A 17,398-nucleotide genomic window follows, 5' to 3' on the forward strand; every position below is an offset into this window, starting at 1 on the left:
TATAATAAAAATAATAGAAATATTTTATTACGAACTTTCCATCGAAATTCATAATAAAAATAATCGTCTTCAATCAAATCGCGCAGATAACGCAAATTATTCCTTGATTATCGTCGTTCGATTGGACTTTGTTAATACGTTTGATAAGAATTTGATACGACATTCCTCATTTTTCTCTTTTTTTTTGTTTTTTTTTTTTCCCCCCTTTGATCTGTTAACATTTATTATCTTATGAAAAATAAGAAAAATTGTTCGATTATGGTTGTCTAGTAATAGCAATAAATTAAATTATCTCGAAGTAATTAATGGATGAGTAAAAAGACATAATCTAATGTAGTATTTACGTCGTGATAAAAGTTTTTATTACACGTTTCACGCTTTATCTTTCTCTCTCTCTCTCTCTCTCTCTCTCTCTTTCTCTTTCTCTCGTGTCAATCTTTTATCGCTATATAGACTATTGTGTCCCGGTCATGTAGTTGACCGATTATTAACCATTTACACGGTCGAATAAATTAAATGACAAAAAATCTTTTTCAACTGACACCGTGTAACTTTATTAGTCGATTAGTCGACGAAAACGTTTCACTGTCCTCAGTTAGCCAACTCCGTTCATTCACTAATCGAATGAATTGACTAGCATTAAAGTGACCTATGACTGTATGTCCATGAATGTATACATAAGCCCGATGATAACGAAAGTCGTCTAAATGCAAATATAAATAATAATATAAATAATAATATTTCTTGGGTTTATATTATTTGAAAATAATTATTATTCTTTTTTCTTTTCTCTCTTTTTCTTTTTTTTTTTTTAACACGACAAGCATAGAAAAAATTAATAGTTTTATTTATATATATATATATATATATATATATATATAGATATATATATTTATTTATTTATTTATTTATTTATTCTTGAGAAATAATTCTTTGGTATAACTTCACAAAATTTTGATTTGCCTTATTTGAAAATAATTATTTTCTTCTATAATGATCGAAATAGAAAAAATAAATTGACATATGTTTTTTCTTTAACTGATATTTATTATTATTATTATTATTATAGTACGTAATTAAGTATGTAATTTAAAAATTTTTAATTAGTATTATTTTTAACAATATAAGTATGAATTATACGAAAATAATTATCTTTCTTTCTTTTTCTAAAATTCTAGATAAAAATTGATAAATATATAATACTTATGAGAAAAAAAATTCTTTTAGGTAATTTTAATTCCTAAAAGTAAATTTAATTCCTTAAAATAATTTCGAGCAAAAGATACATATTTTTAATTATTTCTAATGATACAAATAGTTTCGTAATCACCGTCTTATGTGTGTGTGTGTGTGTGTGTGTGCGCGCGCGCGCGCGCGTTCGCGCGTGCGTTTATGCAATCAATACAAAGCTTACTCAAATGTAAATTTGAGTCTATTTCGTTAAAAATTTGTTGCAATTCTGCGGCATATATCAAATGACATATTTCATATTTTGCATTTTTGTTGTTTTCCATTTTTCTCTTAAAAAAAAAAAAAAAAGAAAAAAAAAAAAAAAAGGAAAAAAAATCTCATTTCCTTTTCTGATAAAGTTCAAGGATAGAAACGACAGATTAAGAGAAATGAAAAGTTGTAAAAGAAATTTCTAAAATTGTATATTCTCATATTGATTTTCCGATATTTAACGTTACGATTAGATATCAAAAACGCGTTATTTATATACGGCTGAGTTTATCATTTACAGATTAGACAATTTCTTTTAATATTTGATTATCGAAAGAAACGTTCAATTTTTAACGCAAAAATTTCATATCCTGTATCTCTCGTATCAAAAAAAAAAAAAAAAAAAAAAACGAAGCATTTATTAAATGACACGTAATCTTTTTCCTTTTTTTTCTCTTGTTTTTATCCGCCTGTTCACGCGCAAACTCAACGAAAAACGTATATATGCTATTTTTCTTTTCTTTTTTATTTCCTTCTTTTTTTTTCTTTCTTTTTATTTTTTTTTTATTTTGCAATCGGCACCGTTGATACGATTCCTCACGTATATGTCGCCGCTTCTTTTCTTTTTCTTTTTACGCTAACTCACTTTTTCGATTTCTTTTTCGTTTTCTAATTAATTTCGTTGTGCATATATACGACTCGAAATATCTATGGGAAGATTCTATTTATATTCTCTTATTCAGTAACAATAAAAAACGATGTATTTATTAAACAACAATAACAACAACAACAACACGATCTTTTACATTATTTTCTTTTTTTCTTTGTTTTTATCTCTCTTTTTTTTTTTTTTTTTTTTTTTTTTTTATCCGCCTGTTTACTAGAAAATGGAACGAAAAACGTACATGCATATGTACATACACATACATGCACGATATTTATTTTATTTTATTTTATTTTTATTTTGTTTCTTCTTCTTTTTTTTTTTTTTTTTTTCTTTCATTTTATTTTTGCAGTCGGCCAAATGGATGCGATTCCTCGTGTATGGCATAATTTTTTTTTTCTTTTTTTGTTTTCCCTTTTATTTCACGCTTTCATCCCGTACTGTTCCCTTATCATTTTTAAATAATTTCATCGTTTATTTACTTGTACCAGCCCAAAGTATCTATAAAAAAAAAATTTGTATTTTAACGAAAGTAACATGAGTTTTAATACGAAAAATGTGAGGTTCGAGAAATTTTTCATACCCATTTCCTTGTTTAGCAAGAAAAAACGATACATTTATTAAACAACACAGTCTTTTACATTATATTTTCCTCTTTTTGTTTTTTTTCTTTTTTGCTTTACTATAATTATTATTATTATTATTTTTTTTATCTTCTTTCTTTATCCGCCTGTTTACTCGCAAACGCAACGAAAAACGTATGTATATAATTTGTATTATATGTCTTTCTTTCTTTTTTTTTTCTTTTTTTTTTTTTTTTACTTTTTATATCGCAGTCGATCGCTGATGCGTTTACTCTCTGCGGATGTCGACATTTTATACATTGACAAATATGAAAACGCGAGGGAAATGTTTTTCTTTTACACGTTATACTTTTCTTTCCTTTCCTTTCTTTTCCTATCTCTTTTCCTTTTCTTTTCTTTTTGACATAACTTTTTTCTATAAGCCCGAAATATCAATATACTATATTCGTAATGATATTCGAAAACAAATATATATGTACTTATAAATAAGAGAGGGATCACCGTCTTCTTCTTCTTCTTCTTCTTTTTTTTGTTTTTTCTTTTTTTTATCTCGTGTAGAGACACTCCAGTGACTTATTTTGATTAAATAATAATAATAATAAGGTTCTTTTTTCTTATCTTTTTTTTTCCTTTTTAATATTTTTTTCCTAAAAAAACAACTATGTAGGAAATTATATATATATATATATATATATATATATATATATAATATAATATAATATGATATAATATATATATATATATATATATAAAACAAACAAATCTATGGATCAGATAAGAAAAAATATATATATATATGTAAAATTTACAAAAGTATTGTCTCTTATGGCCTCTCTTTCCCCCTCTCTCTCTCTCTCACTCTCTCTCTCTCTCTCTCTCTCTCTCTCTTTCTTTCTCTCTTTCTCTCTTCCTTTCTTTTACTCTCCCTCTTTCTCTCTCATACAATAATTATAAGATTTAAAATTCCAAAAAAATCTACGGGAGATAAATTCATTTCCTGACAAACTTTTCAACTATATAATTATTAAATAATAGAGTATATATATATATATATATATATATATATACATATATTTTTTTTTTAATAAACTTATAAATAAGATCTAATTTTAGTACTTATTTCCCCTACGATCGACTTCGCATACCTATTATATAGCAATTAATTATTTTGATTTCTTTTATTCATTTTGTTTACTCGCACACTTCTCGCTTGGCAGTTAATGATTATGATCGATTTTTCTCGAGAACAAAGCGCTCGTTTCTACGAGACTATTATATAATTATCGTCGATCGAACGAAGATTCAAGAAGTACGTTTGCGAAAGAACAAAAAAACATGAGATTGTATCGTTTCTTCGTAAAAGGAGAAGAAAAAAAAACATTTTAACTTCGAATTATGCTTTTAATATAAATTATATATCTAACGTTTCTAAGTCTTTGAGATAAGATAAGACACATTTATGTATACATATATATACATACATTGTGTGTGTCTGTGTATATATATATATGTATATATATATTAGAAACTTATTGTTCAATTTAAGTGTAAGATAATATAACGTTTCACGGAGTATATAAAATTCAAATCGTTAATCCGAAAGAAAAATATAATACAAATTTGAGAAAATATTCAATATAAGTTTTGATCGATAGTACGAGAAAGAATATCTGCCTTCTCGTTGTTTGTTCGTCGCAGCTCAATTCTCTTGGAGAAAGAAAAAAAGAAGGAACTAACAAACAAACAAACAAACAAACAAACAAAAAAAAAAAAAAAAAAAAAAAAAAAAAAAAAAAAAAAAGAAATAAAAAGAAAAAAAAAAATTAAAATAAAATAAAAATAAACAGAAATATGAGTTTCATACAATCGACATACATTCAAAATTATTAGAACGTTTACAGTTCGAGCCTGGTTTTACATGTTCGTTGATAGAACAGGCCCAATATAGGATGTTGCCGAGTTTTCATTGTATATCATGAACGACGAGGACAATTCGATTCGCGAATGTATTTCACCCACGTACGACTTGGCGTTATATCACCCTTACGACCCATCGATTTACTCTGATCTATGATGGTACGATAGGTATCTTCGTCGTAAGTGCAAGTTAAACTCTTTCGAAGTTTTTCAGCACCTGTTCCAAAGTTGGCAGGCCGACTACCAACTAGTACATGAAGATCGTTCTTTACTTTTTCAGCCCAGTCCCACATTTCTACGATCGAGCAGTTACAAAGGAATGGATTCCCTAAAAGATTAACCGACAAAAGATTTGGATTTGATCTAAAGACCTTAGGATTGATGGTGCGTAAATTATTGTTGCTGACATCTAAATATTCCAATGATCTTAGTTTCCTCAAACAAGTCAAATCCCCGGTTCCGGATATTTCATTCCCAGAAAGATTTAATCGCGTTATTTTTTTAGTCTTCGAGAATATGTTCTGATGTAATTGAGAAAGATCACAATTACTTATGTCAAGAATTTCGAGATTGGATAATTGCGCAGGCAGGAGGGCTCCATCGTCGGGGATACTAAGTGGATTACCACTGAGCTTCAATTCGATCACGTTTGTGATGTTGTGATCACCGAAGACCTTTAGATCGACAGGATTGCGAAGGTCACAATTATTCATCTCTAAACTTTCCAATCTCGTCAAATTAGCGAACAAACCTTCCTCCAATGAATGAAGCTTATTTCCTGACAATATTAGCTTTTTAAGCGATGTCATTTGGGCGAAGGTATTGTTTGCAACGTGACCGAGATTACAATAAGACATGTCTAAATATTCTAAGGAGCTTAATGGATTCAACAAACTCACGAACGCATCCGAAAGTGGATTGTTAGAGATATCGAGTTCTTCGAGATTTTCGAAAACCTCGAAAGCGGTTGGCAATTTACGCAAGTTGCAATGGCTCAGAGAAAGTTTGTGAAGCTTAGGTAAGTGCCGTAAGACTACAGTTAGGTCTGCTGCGAACATGGGATTGCCGCTCAGATTCAATACTCGAAGCTTACTGGCGTTTTTGAAAGCCTCTTCGGACAAGCGATCCTGAAGATTACAATTGGACAAATCCAAGGATTGCAAGCTGTGGAGATTGTGACCAAGAGTATTGCCAACGTCCAAATGCCAGAGTTCATTGTCGGCCAATACCAATTGTCGAAGATACAAGTTTTTAGCGAAAGCATCGCCTGGTAAATTGGTAATCAAAGTTTTTCTTATATCGAGATTCTCCAAACGAATGAGCGGAGCTAATACGTTAGTCCAACTTAACAATCGCAAATCGTTTTCCTGCATCTCGAGTTCTCGCAAATTTTCCAAGTGCGCAAACGTATCGGGCGATAAGTGAGTCAAGTTGCAGCCGTTCAATTTGAGGTACTCGAGATTGGTCAAGTGGTCGAAAGGGCCGGGTTCTATCCTTTGTAGAGGATTGTGAGATAGATCGAGTTTGTTCAGGTTCGTCGTGTTGTGAAAAAATTGGTTATTCAGTTTACGAATGCCGCATGAATTCAAATCCAAATAGAGAAGCGACCGACAATTCAGGAAAGGACCCTTCACCGTTGCTATCGGGTTGTTCTGAAGTTCCAACGTGATCAAGCCTGCACTGTCCCTATTAGATATAAGATTTAACGAGTTAAACTTATGCCGTGTTTCACATAACAACAAACGTATTCTAATATTACCTAAAAGCTTCTGAATCGACGTGAGTGATGGCGTTGAAAGAAAAATCGGCATCCAAGAGATATGTCAGCCCGGCAAAAGATTCATATTTGAGTTGGGAAAGTCGATTATGTGCCATCTGAAGTCGTCTCAGCTTAATACCATGTGGAAATGGTCCAAAGCGTTTTATATTATTGCCATTCATGTCAAGTACATAAACGTTCGGGCTGAGTTCACCGTATGAGATGCTGGTCAGGTTGCTTTCCGAGCAATCGGTCACCCAGTTGATACGGAAATAGTGACAGTGACAGTCGACCGGGCATTCTTGTTCAGCTAACTCGGCGTTGAAAGAGAGAGCCGATGCAATTAGACTGGTTAAAAGCAGGAACAGTCCTAACATTCTGTTTACCGATCGATATCTAAATTTGGAAACAAGAGATAAAGAAATTTTTTAATAATATACAATACATTAAATAAGATATAGGCGCGCGCGTGTGCACGTACGCGTATGTATGTGCATGCACGCGCGTGTGTATGTATGTATATGTATGTGTGTGAACGTATTAACAATGAACTGATGGAAGAAAGCATGAAGACCAAAGGGACAATTCTATGTAAGAACAAACAAGACAGGAGCAGTAGCACGCGTCCATTATCAAAGATTATCATCACGCGAAACCGACATAGTCTTGGTCTTGGCGGTAAATTACATTGCAGAACGTTATGCCGTTTCTCTCTTTTATCCCCTTGGAATAGACGAGTGCTGGGGACAAAGGAAGAACTCGTCGGCGCCTCTGGCAAGAGCCAAAAAGAAAGAGAGAAAAAAAAAGAGAAAGAGAGAGAGAGAGAATGAGAGAGAATGAGAGAGGATAAGAGAGGATGAGACTTGGGTAGTTGTACAACGAACGAAGCTATAAGAGTAGTAGGAGCTTTCCGGCAGAACGACACGGTAGGCGTTCCACACGGTCGACTGATTCCTGGAGCTTTTCCACCCGCGCGGAGTTTGCTTTCGGCCTCTGCCCGTTTTACTCGACGACGTCCTCCCTTGAGGGAAGAGAAAAGAAAAAGAAAAAAAAAGAGAGAGAGAGAGAGAGAGAGAGAGAACAGCTCGAAGGCGGTACATTTTCCGTTTTCGATCCCTTCCTTCTTTATTTTTCGCAGTCGTCTTGCCTTTGGCGCCGCGGAATCCTTTTTCCTTCTCTCTTTCTCTTCAAATCTCATTTCATAGGAAGGATTCCCTAACACTCGTCGTCCTTCGTCGTCGTCCTCGGCCTCGTGGTGCTGTTCTTCCTCGTCCTCGTCCTTCTCCATCTTCCTTCCTCTTTCTCTACCTTCTCCTCCTCCTCTTCAACCTTCTCTTGGGGAACCGCCGGAGCTTGACAGTCATTTGCATTCAAACTCCACCCGAGACATTCATACTTTTTCCAAATATCGTCTTTCTTTATGCGCCAGAGTTCAGCTTTCGGTAGAGACTTCAGACCTTCGGGGCGGACGCTTTCCTTCCATTCGAATTTACGTCTCGACTCCACCTTAGTCAACCCTCGCGATCCTCCTCCCTTTATCCGACCTCGACCGTCATCCCTCTCTCCTTTCCCTATTCTCCCATTTTCACCGATTTTATCTTCCCCCTTCTTTCTTTCTTTCTTTCTTTCTTTCTCTATCGTGTACACGGATAGGAGGTAAGCAGAAAAAAAAAAGAAAAAAAAAAAAAAGGTGTCCCTCTACTTTGGATAATTAGCTTTCTTTCGCTTTTGACTCTCAAAACAAACGCGATTGCTCGTTACGTTTCCTTTCGTGAATCCACGAGACACTTGGTCGACCCTAAAAAAAAAAAAAAAAAAAAAAAAAAAAAAAAAAAAAAAGAGGAAAGAAAAAAAAGAAAAAGAATATGGACGAATCTCTTTTCTTAATCCATCATATTCCTGCTCTCGAAGATTGTCAGAAGAAAAAGAACAAAAAAGAAAATATATATATATATATAAAATCAAAAAGAACACAAAAAAAAAAAAAACAAGGGAAAAAGAGGAAGTAAGAAAAAGAGAAGAAAAATGGTTATTCCCGACTCCGTTTTCTAAAGTAACCAGTTAATTTCAAGGGCCACTTGCCCGACCGAATATTCATTCTCTCCCTCTCTTATTTATATCACCATGACCAAGAACAAAAATAAAATGGCGTTGGTCTCTAACGTTACCTTATTTTCTTTAAAAAAAAAAAAGAAAAAAAAAACAAAAAGTAAATAAATAGCAATATGTATGTATATGTTACTAGACTCTGCAAAGAATGTTTTTACAAATCTTTTTAATACGTCTAATCGTGCCCATCTGAGCGTTCTAATTCTCCTATCAATGAATCTATATACACAGTCTGCCTCATTTAATCCTCTAATTAGTGGAAAATAAATGCTACTATTAAAGTTTCCATTTCTATTTATAGTATTTTATATATACAAGGTTGCTATATAGTATTTTATATATATTTTCTAGTTTCTAATTTTTAGTTGAGGGTAGGAAAAAAACAAAAAGGAAGAAAGAAAGAAAGAGAAAACCTTTCTTTCTCCACCCTGTATATGTCTGTGACATTTTATTGATTAAATTAATATTCAGTAATTTTGTAAAAAATTTATTGCATTATTTATATTATTCTATCAACTATAATATATTTTATACGCTGATTCTTTTTTTCTTGCTGAAATCTAAGAGTTATAATGATCTATCACTTAAAAAAAAAAGCTATATATATATAATATATTAATTAAATAATTGTAACTATTTAATTCAGAGAGAAAAAGAGTGTGTATGTAAGAGAAAGAAAGAGAGAGAGAGAGAGAGAGAGAGAAAGAGATAGAGAGATAAAAAAAATATTAAAAAAATTTCTCTAATTCATGGAATTCTTTCAAAATAATTAAATTCTTCTCGATGAAAAATAGTTTCCTGTACACCGACTATCTCAAATTATTTTCACGCAACTCCCGTTAGAAATTTCTCACCCAGTATATTATATATTGTATTACGGTTGAACGAGAAAACATGTCAGCGAATTGCACGGACTGTTTAAATCTACGCGCGCGTTCCATCGCGGTTTGTGCCGTACGTCCGTCCGTGCGCACGCGCACACCTTACATCGAGTAAGATTTATATTTACATACACATACTACACATGTATTTTCTCTACACAAATATTATATCCACATGTAAATGCGCACGTGTAAAAGATTTACGAATGAATTCGAGCTGGACAAAAAATGTTGAACGTCGCGATGGCAATGAATTCATGAGTATGATTATACTAACTTAAAGGACGGATGCACGCATAACTCGTGAGTAAGAATTATTACTACGAAGACTAACATTAAGTACGTAAGTATATGTTTATGTGTATGCGTGCGCGTGTCTAACAACCGTGAATAAAAAGAACGACTGTGCAACAAAGTATGCGTGTTTTCACTGATAAGCTGTTACAAGAGAAAACCAAAAATCTATGAGGTTAAAGAATTAGAAAAAAAAAGAAGGAGAAATAAAAAAAAAAAAATAGAAAGAAAGAAAGGAGGAAGAAAAAAAAAGATATCATTAAAAACAAATCACATGTAAATCATGAATAAGATGCTTAACGAGAAAACAAAATATCACTTTCATTAAGTCTAACAAATTGGATTTTACACTTGTATTAAAGCGCCATTTTAAAATACGAAAGTCAGATTACATCGGAATTACTCGTACATCCTCGTTTAATAACCTCATTTTATATATATATATATGAAATGAACTTATTTGATCGTAGAGTTAATAATATCTAAAAAAAAAAAAAAAAAAAGAAAAAATGAACTAAATTTCTTAAGCAAGTAATTACAGTATCGTAGCTGTATCTAGATAATCATACTGTTAAACTTTTTTCATTGTTTGATGAAATGTATACAGATTTTTTCGAGATAGTAGATTAAAAGTATAAAAACCGACACGAAGAGTAGAACTTAAGAATAAAAGCAAAGAAGTTAATTAAGATAGAATTGATTAGTACTTTCGTAAAAAAAAAAAAAAAAAAAAAAAAAAAAAAAGAAATATCGATTTCAAATCATTCAATTAGTTTATTTTGTTACTTGTTAATACGTTCTTGGCAAAGACAATTGAGTTAAGGTCGTAGAAAAAAAAGAGAGGGAGACGAAGAGACAAATAAACACAGAGAGAGAGAGAGAGAGAGAGAGAGAGAGAGAGAGAGAGAAAGAGAGAGAAAATGGATCAGTATTGCATGTATGTATTTTTAACGAGTCGGCCATTTTTGATTACGCAGCACAACCTACATACGCTTGAAAACAATTTCCCGCGAAGGACATTTGACCAATTAACGAATAAAATACGAAAAGTAGATGATCGTCGCTATCGATGAACATATATATATATATACATTTATATATATTATATACATATATATAGTTGTGTGTGTATATATGTATATATTGCATTATTTTCTATTCTATTATATTACATTACATTATATTATATTATAATATATTATATTATATTATATTATATTATATTATATTATATTATATATATAGTATAGGGGTAGGATGAAATGTGAAAAGTACCGCGTTCTCATTTCTAATCGAGATCAAATGTTTTATCGGTCGATCGAAGTTTCACTTAATTAAGTAAACACATCGGACGGGCACAGAGTGATTTTCTATCGGGTTAAAAGCATTCGCGAATAGTCTCTTCCATTATCATTACATAATACCCAATAATCGACACCCTCCGAATGAATTATCTTCGGAGTGTGAACAAAGTTCGTACGTACACGAAAACCATGGAAAATTTAAAAAAAAAAAAGAAAAAAAAAAGAAGAAAAAAAAAAGAAGAAAAAAAAAATAAGAAAGAGAAAAAAACGAGAAAATAAAACGAAAGAAAATTATATATGTATATAGAAATGGATAGAAAGGGAGAGAGAGAGAGAGAGAGAGAGAGAGAGAGAGAGAGAGAGAGAGAGAGAGAGAAAATAAATACGTAAATAAATATATAAATAAATAAATCATTCGATGGGAGAGAAAGAAAGTTAAAAAAAAAAAAATAAAATTATAAGAGATGATATATATATATATATATATGGATAAAATTGAAGAAAAAAGAAAGAAACAAGAAAAAAAAAATGATAAAAAGACAGTTAAAGGTTAGGTCGTCGTAAAATCGTGCGATTCACGTACAACAAATGACCATGGCCAATGACAATGACGCATAAGCAATGTCGAACAAAATAAGAAACATGATTCAAGTTCAATCGTCGTTTAATCGTATACAGATTATTATCTTTTATTGTTTTCATATCTCTCTCTCTCTCTCTCTCTATATTATATATATATATATATATATATATATATATATATACACATATTTATTTACTATATTATATATAAATAATATAATAAATATATATATAATACATGTAATATAATTATATATTTTTTATATTTATATTATATAATATATATCACACATTTAATATATTTATATAATATAACATTTTTTTCTCTCTCTTTTATTCCTCTCTCTCTCTCTCTCTCTCTCATTATTTTATTTCCTTTATATAATTATTACATATATATATATATATATATATATATATATACACATACATACCATGTGAAACACCAAAGGGAAAAATATATGCCGGTTATAGCGAGGTTTTTATCTATTTCAAAATACACACAAACGTTTATCCTCGTGAATTTAATTGAAAATAAAGTGGACACGTTGAATGTTAAACTAGTTCTGCTTTAAAATCAAGCTTATTACTGACGACCGGCAATGAGAGAACACCGAACGATCGTAGCGAAACCTGGCGTCGTACATGAACTGACCCGTTCTCTCTCTCTCTCTCTCTCTCTCTCTGTTATTCTTCCTCTCTTCCTCTCTTTCTCTCTACCGCATGCTTTCCTTCGACGTATTTATTCTCTCTCTTTCTTTCACCACACACAATCCATACAAACATATACACGCATACGCACGCGCGCGTACTTTTTACTGTATTTCTTTTTTTCTCTTGGGGTTGCATCTTATTGTATCTCTCTCTCTCTCTCTCTCTCTCTCTCTCTCTCTCTCTCTCTCTCTCTCTCTTACTCTCTCTTACACACACATTCTCTCTCTCTCTCTCTCTCTCTCTCTCTCTCTCTCTCTCTGTCTCTCTCACGACACAACATATGTGTAAAGTACTATTATTACATAATGTCGATATTCGTCGATATTTAATCTTCTCGAATGTTCGACAAAATCAGCCATGATTAACCAATCAGCAATGAAATTAACCAAAATATTCGTCAAGTTTATTATCACAAATTTATGGAATATTATAAGTCACGAGAAATTATGATTTATGATATCTTATATTTCGCAAGAATTTGTCGTATGGTATATACGTAATAATTGAGATTGTAAATTGTTTCAATCAATTTATAGTAGTAATAATAATAATAATTATTATTATTACTATTACTATTATTAATGATATAATAAATAATATTATCAATATTAAATATTAATAATAATAATAATAATAATAATAATAATAATAATAATAATGATTATCATTATCATTATCATTATCATTATCATTATCATCATTATCATCATCATCATCATCATCATCATCATCATCATCATCAAATTTGCATACATATACTATTTAATTTAATTTTAACTACATAATTAATGTGCGCCAAAGTTATATACATATACATATACATATATATATATATATATATATATATATATATATATATGCGTCTAGAGATTAATTCGGTATAATACATAGCACGTACGATTTCGTATAATCGTCTATATAATTAATATCTCGAATATCGAGGATATTAAGCTATTGTTCTGATCGATTACGAGTAATACAAATATCGAGATAATAATATCGACGTCATGTACATATCTACATATGTACATGTGTATATACATATGTATATATACAAACATATATACATACATATATACATGCTTGCATTCAAACACATATGCATATGTACACAAATAGATACACACACACACACACACACACACACACACACACATATGTATGTATGCAGAATGTTCGAAGCAATTCGCAAACTATCGATAATTCTTTTTCTAAATATCGGTCAAGCATCGGAATCATCGATTTTCAGTTGAACGAATAGGCTCTTCCTGAATGTTACGAACTTGTTGTTTCAAATATTGATAATATATATATATATATATATGCATATATATATATACAACTACGAAATGTATTCGGCCATTGTTCTTGTTTAGAAATAGAACGTCATGTTACATATCTAGAACGATTGCGACATAATGTGTAATAATATCGATATTCGTAAGCATCGCCAATGCGATTTCCTCTTTTAGAAGAGAAAAATAGTAAATAACTGCGTAGGAGGAAGGAGAGTGATATAAGCGAAGTTGGCAGGGGGTGGTAGGTGATAGAAACGAATGCGTTCGTTCGTTTAACAAATGCATCATTTATTTAATTTCCAAAAATGAAAAAAAAAAAGAAAATAAAAAAAAAATTATAAAAAAAAAAAGAAAGAAATAAAAATGTATAAAAGATATCTCGATGTTTAATTTAATCATAAATTGAAATTTCTTCGTAACTAATTCGAAATTATAATTTGAAAACTATCAATTGTAAATTCAATGACGAACGCGGCACAATAATCGTTTTATTCCATTGAAAAATAATATATTACAAAACACAAAGCCGAATTATTTGTAACGATATAAACATTATTTTTGATATAATAAAATTAATTCATGTTATATAAATAATCATCTCAAATCGTTTATCTTGATTTGTAACTATTTCTCATTTTGTTTTACGATAGAAACGTCATTAATCCAATCGAATATAAACATTATGTTTGCCATCAAAATTAATTCATATTATATTCATCATCTGTATTATTTATTTTGGTTTGGAATTGTTTCATTGCGTTTTATGTAATATAAATACCGTCACTTCCGACGACATAAACATTATATTTATCATCGATATTAATTTCATTTTATATTAATTCATTTTATACTACGTTATTTATCTTTGTTGCAATTGTTGGATTGCATTTCACAATATAAACACAATTATTCGTCCCAATATAAACATTATTCTTATTATAAAATATGAGAGAAGATTTTTTTTTCTTTCTTTTTTTTTTTTTTTCTTTTTACAATAAAAATCTTTTAGAAAAAGAATTTATATTACCGCTACACATACGATTGTATCAGCAGTTGATTTGCGCTCTGTATAAATCGTAACAAATGAAATAAAATGTGCATCGTTAATTTTATCAATAAATAATTGAAATCTAAATCAAAATATAATGTTTTTTTTTTTTTCCCTATATAACTCGAAGAATACGAAAATACGATGTAACTCAAAATTTTTGTCGTCTTACTTGATCATTATATTTAAAAAAAAAAAAAAAAAAAAAAAAAAAAAAGCATTTACAATGTTAATTATTCCTAAATGGAATATTCTCGGTCTGTTCTAACTATTACGTCATGTTTTCGTTTTAAAGCACGCGTGACATATGATCTTTATTCAGCACATTGTAAACGAACACCTTCGTATGTATATGTCTCGTCAATTAAGAAGTTGAGAAATATTATCAATTTTATCGTAACGGACAATAAAACTTATGTAAATAAGGTATTAAAGAGATATCCTAAGAGATATATGCAATAATTACGTAATATTGAAATTATAAAAAAGAAAAAAAGGAAAGATTATTAACAATTACAATATATACCAAATGTTTCTATCTCAAAATCAAAATCATAATCAAAATGAAAAGTTACTAGGCTTGTATAGTTTTACGATTTGAAAGAAAATAAAAAAAAACTTTAACCTATAAAAAATCTCGAAAAAAAAAGATTACTGTAAAAAATCTTGAAAAATTAATTACTGTAAAAAATTTAACCTATAAAAAGAAGTCTCGATTTTTCAAATAATTTGTTAACTTCGAACCCACCCTGTATATTATAACAAACAAATACAGAGATTCGGGTGTTAAAAAAGATGTATGCCTTCGAGATATGTAGCTTCAAAAAAAAAAAAAAAAAAAAAAAAAAAAAAAAAAAAAAAGAAAAAAAAAGAAAAAAAAAGAAAAAAAATACAACAAAAAATAAATAAATAAAAATTCGTAATATTCCGCCATATGCAGCTACCCCACCTTTTATATATACACACACACACATAAAAAACGAACACACACATTGCGTACGAATCAATACCAAGATTTGTTAATTAAAAATAAAGATAAAAGAATCATGGTTTAGTCCGCGTTCGTACGTTTTCGTTAGAAATTCGTCAATATTTCATATTTTTTCATCGAACGAACGTATGATCCTTTATCTCTTTTCTCTCTCTTTCTCTCTTTCTCTCTTTCTCTCTCCCTCAGAATTCCGCTTTTATCGACGGATGTTTAAAATCCCGCCTTTTTAGTATCTAGTTAACCTAACCTGACCTACCAATAACTTTCCTAAAAATATTCTATTCACTCAATTATATTCATCGATTCGTTTTAATTGAATTGAATTTTTGGCGAAATTCCATCAAATCAAAGAGAGAGAGAGAGAGAGAGAGAAAGAGAGATAGATAGAGAAAGAGAGAGAAAGATAGATAGATGGATAGATAGAGAGAGAGATAGAGAGAGAGAGAGAGAGAGAAAGAGAGAGAGAGAGAAAGAGAGAGAGAGAGAGAGAGAGAAAAGAGATACATCATGTTAACCTATGAAATTTATGTAGAACGATCCATCGATGGTGATTGGATGATATCTTTCGTACGATCTTTCCATTATACAAACGCCACCAAATATCATTTCCTGTCTTCAAATCTATTTACAACATTTTAACGAAACGTATATGCATATATTCAAATTTCTACGAGATTATACGAAATTGAAATATAAACGAGCAATTATCTCTCGACAATATTACGCAATTAAAATTATACAACACGTACGCCGGTAATAAAGAACAAAAAAGAAACTAATGATAATAATAATAATAATAATGATAATAATAATAATAAATAAAAAACAGGAAAAAGAAACGGCAATTGACGAATTTTATTCACTGACCAATCAAATTTCTCGTTACCACGATCGTTTTCAATGTGTCTGATTGTTGCTACCTGGCGTTGCAAAAGAGAAACAAAGAGAGAGAGAGAGAGAGAGAGAGAGAGAGAGAGAGAGAAAGAAAAACAAAAAAAAAAGAGAAAAAGAAAGGAAGGGAGTATAGAGGGTTAGAGAAAATTTATACAGCAGGGGTTGCTGGTCGAGCGTAACAAAAAAGGGTAAAATAACAAAAAATAAAATAAAATAAAATAAAATAAAGATAAAAAATATATATCGAAATGAAATGAAATAAAATGAAATAAAATAAAATAAAGTAAAATAAAATAAAATAAAAGAGAATAAAATAAAAGAGAATAAAATAATATAAAACGATATAAGGAAATAAGGAAAAATCGATCGATCGTATGCCGACTAACAATAAGCGATGGTAGCGGCTCTTGTAACCTCGTGAGTTTTCTGTATGTTGTTACCTGCAGGACGTCCCGATGAGAAATGACGGTATCTGCCTTTCGTCCATGTTTTTGTTTGGTTTCTACCGGCTTAGCGCCGACAATCAACCAAGGGGAGAAGGGAGTAGTCGCCGTTGAATATATTTAACACGTTTTTCTGAATTTTCGTAAAGGCTTCTCCTTCTGCACTACTCTTTTCTGTGAGAGATAACGATTACGAGACGACTCATGCACGTACTATGAGAACCAATGGCATATATGTATACACGCGCATGCGTCTTAACACGACGACCACGACGACCACGACGACCACGACGACAACGACGAAGACAACGAAGACGACGGACGATGACGATGATCGAGGTTCGACGACGTTCGACGACTTTTCGCGATGAGAAGGTTATCATGAAAAGTTACTTTCTATGTACTTACATATATATATATATATATTATATATAACGTGTATAGATTTTATAAACGTTTTTATCTAAAATAAAAAA

General features: G+C 30.5%; 1 protein-coding gene and 1 long non-coding RNA gene across 3 annotated transcripts; both read right to left on the reverse strand.

The window, feature by feature from the left end:
• Positions 1–1,519: 1,519 nt before the first annotated feature.
• On the reverse strand, positions 1,520–3,364 carry LOC124948316. Its single transcript, XR_007100645.1, has 2 exons — positions 2,688–3,364; positions 1,520–2,605 (listed from the first exon to the last, which is right to left on the reverse strand). It is a non-coding gene; the product is annotated as an uncharacterized LOC124948316 (long non-coding RNA).
• Positions 3,365–3,599: 235 nt separating this feature from the next.
• On the reverse strand, positions 3,600–17,159 carry LOC124948306 (leucine-rich repeat-containing protein 15-like). Of its 2 annotated transcripts, none has more exons than XM_047491745.1 (3): positions 16,920–17,159; positions 6,365–6,760; positions 3,600–6,291 (listed from the first exon to the last, which is right to left on the reverse strand). In XM_047491745.1, exons 1-3 carry the CDS (start codon positions 16,964–16,966, stop codon positions 4,662–4,664), a joined length of 2,073 nt encoding a protein of 690 aa, XP_047347701.1. In that variant the 5' UTR covers positions 16,967–17,159; the 3' UTR covers positions 3,600–4,661. The 2 variants fall into 2 exon arrangements, with proteins under 2 accessions (XP_047347701.1, XP_047347710.1); XM_047491754.1 differs by lacking the exon at positions 16,920–17,159 and adding an exon at positions 11,969–12,145.
• Between the last annotated feature and the right edge of the window lie 239 nt (positions 17,160–17,398).

The sequence above is a fragment of the Vespa velutina genome, chromosome 1 (assembly GCF_912470025.1).
Source record: "Vespa velutina chromosome 1, iVesVel2.1, whole genome shotgun sequence".
NCBI classification, from domain to species: domain Eukaryota; kingdom Metazoa; phylum Arthropoda; class Insecta; order Hymenoptera; family Vespidae; genus Vespa; species Vespa velutina.

Excerpts from the sequence above, each read along its gene's own strand:
- LOC124948306 (XM_047491745.1), bottom strand. The coding sequence starts at position 16,966 with ATGGACGAAAGGCAGATACCGTCATTTCTCATCGGGACGTCCTGCAG. Across the intron at positions 6,761-16,919 it reads CTCATCGGGACGTCCTGCAG|ATATCGATCGGTAAACAGAA; the intron begins GTAACAACATAC and ends TTCCAAATTTAG. Across the intron at positions 6,292-6,364 it reads GTCGATTCAGAAGCTTTTAG|GGACAGTGCAGGCTTGATCA; the intron begins GTAATATTAGAA and ends TATATCTAATAG.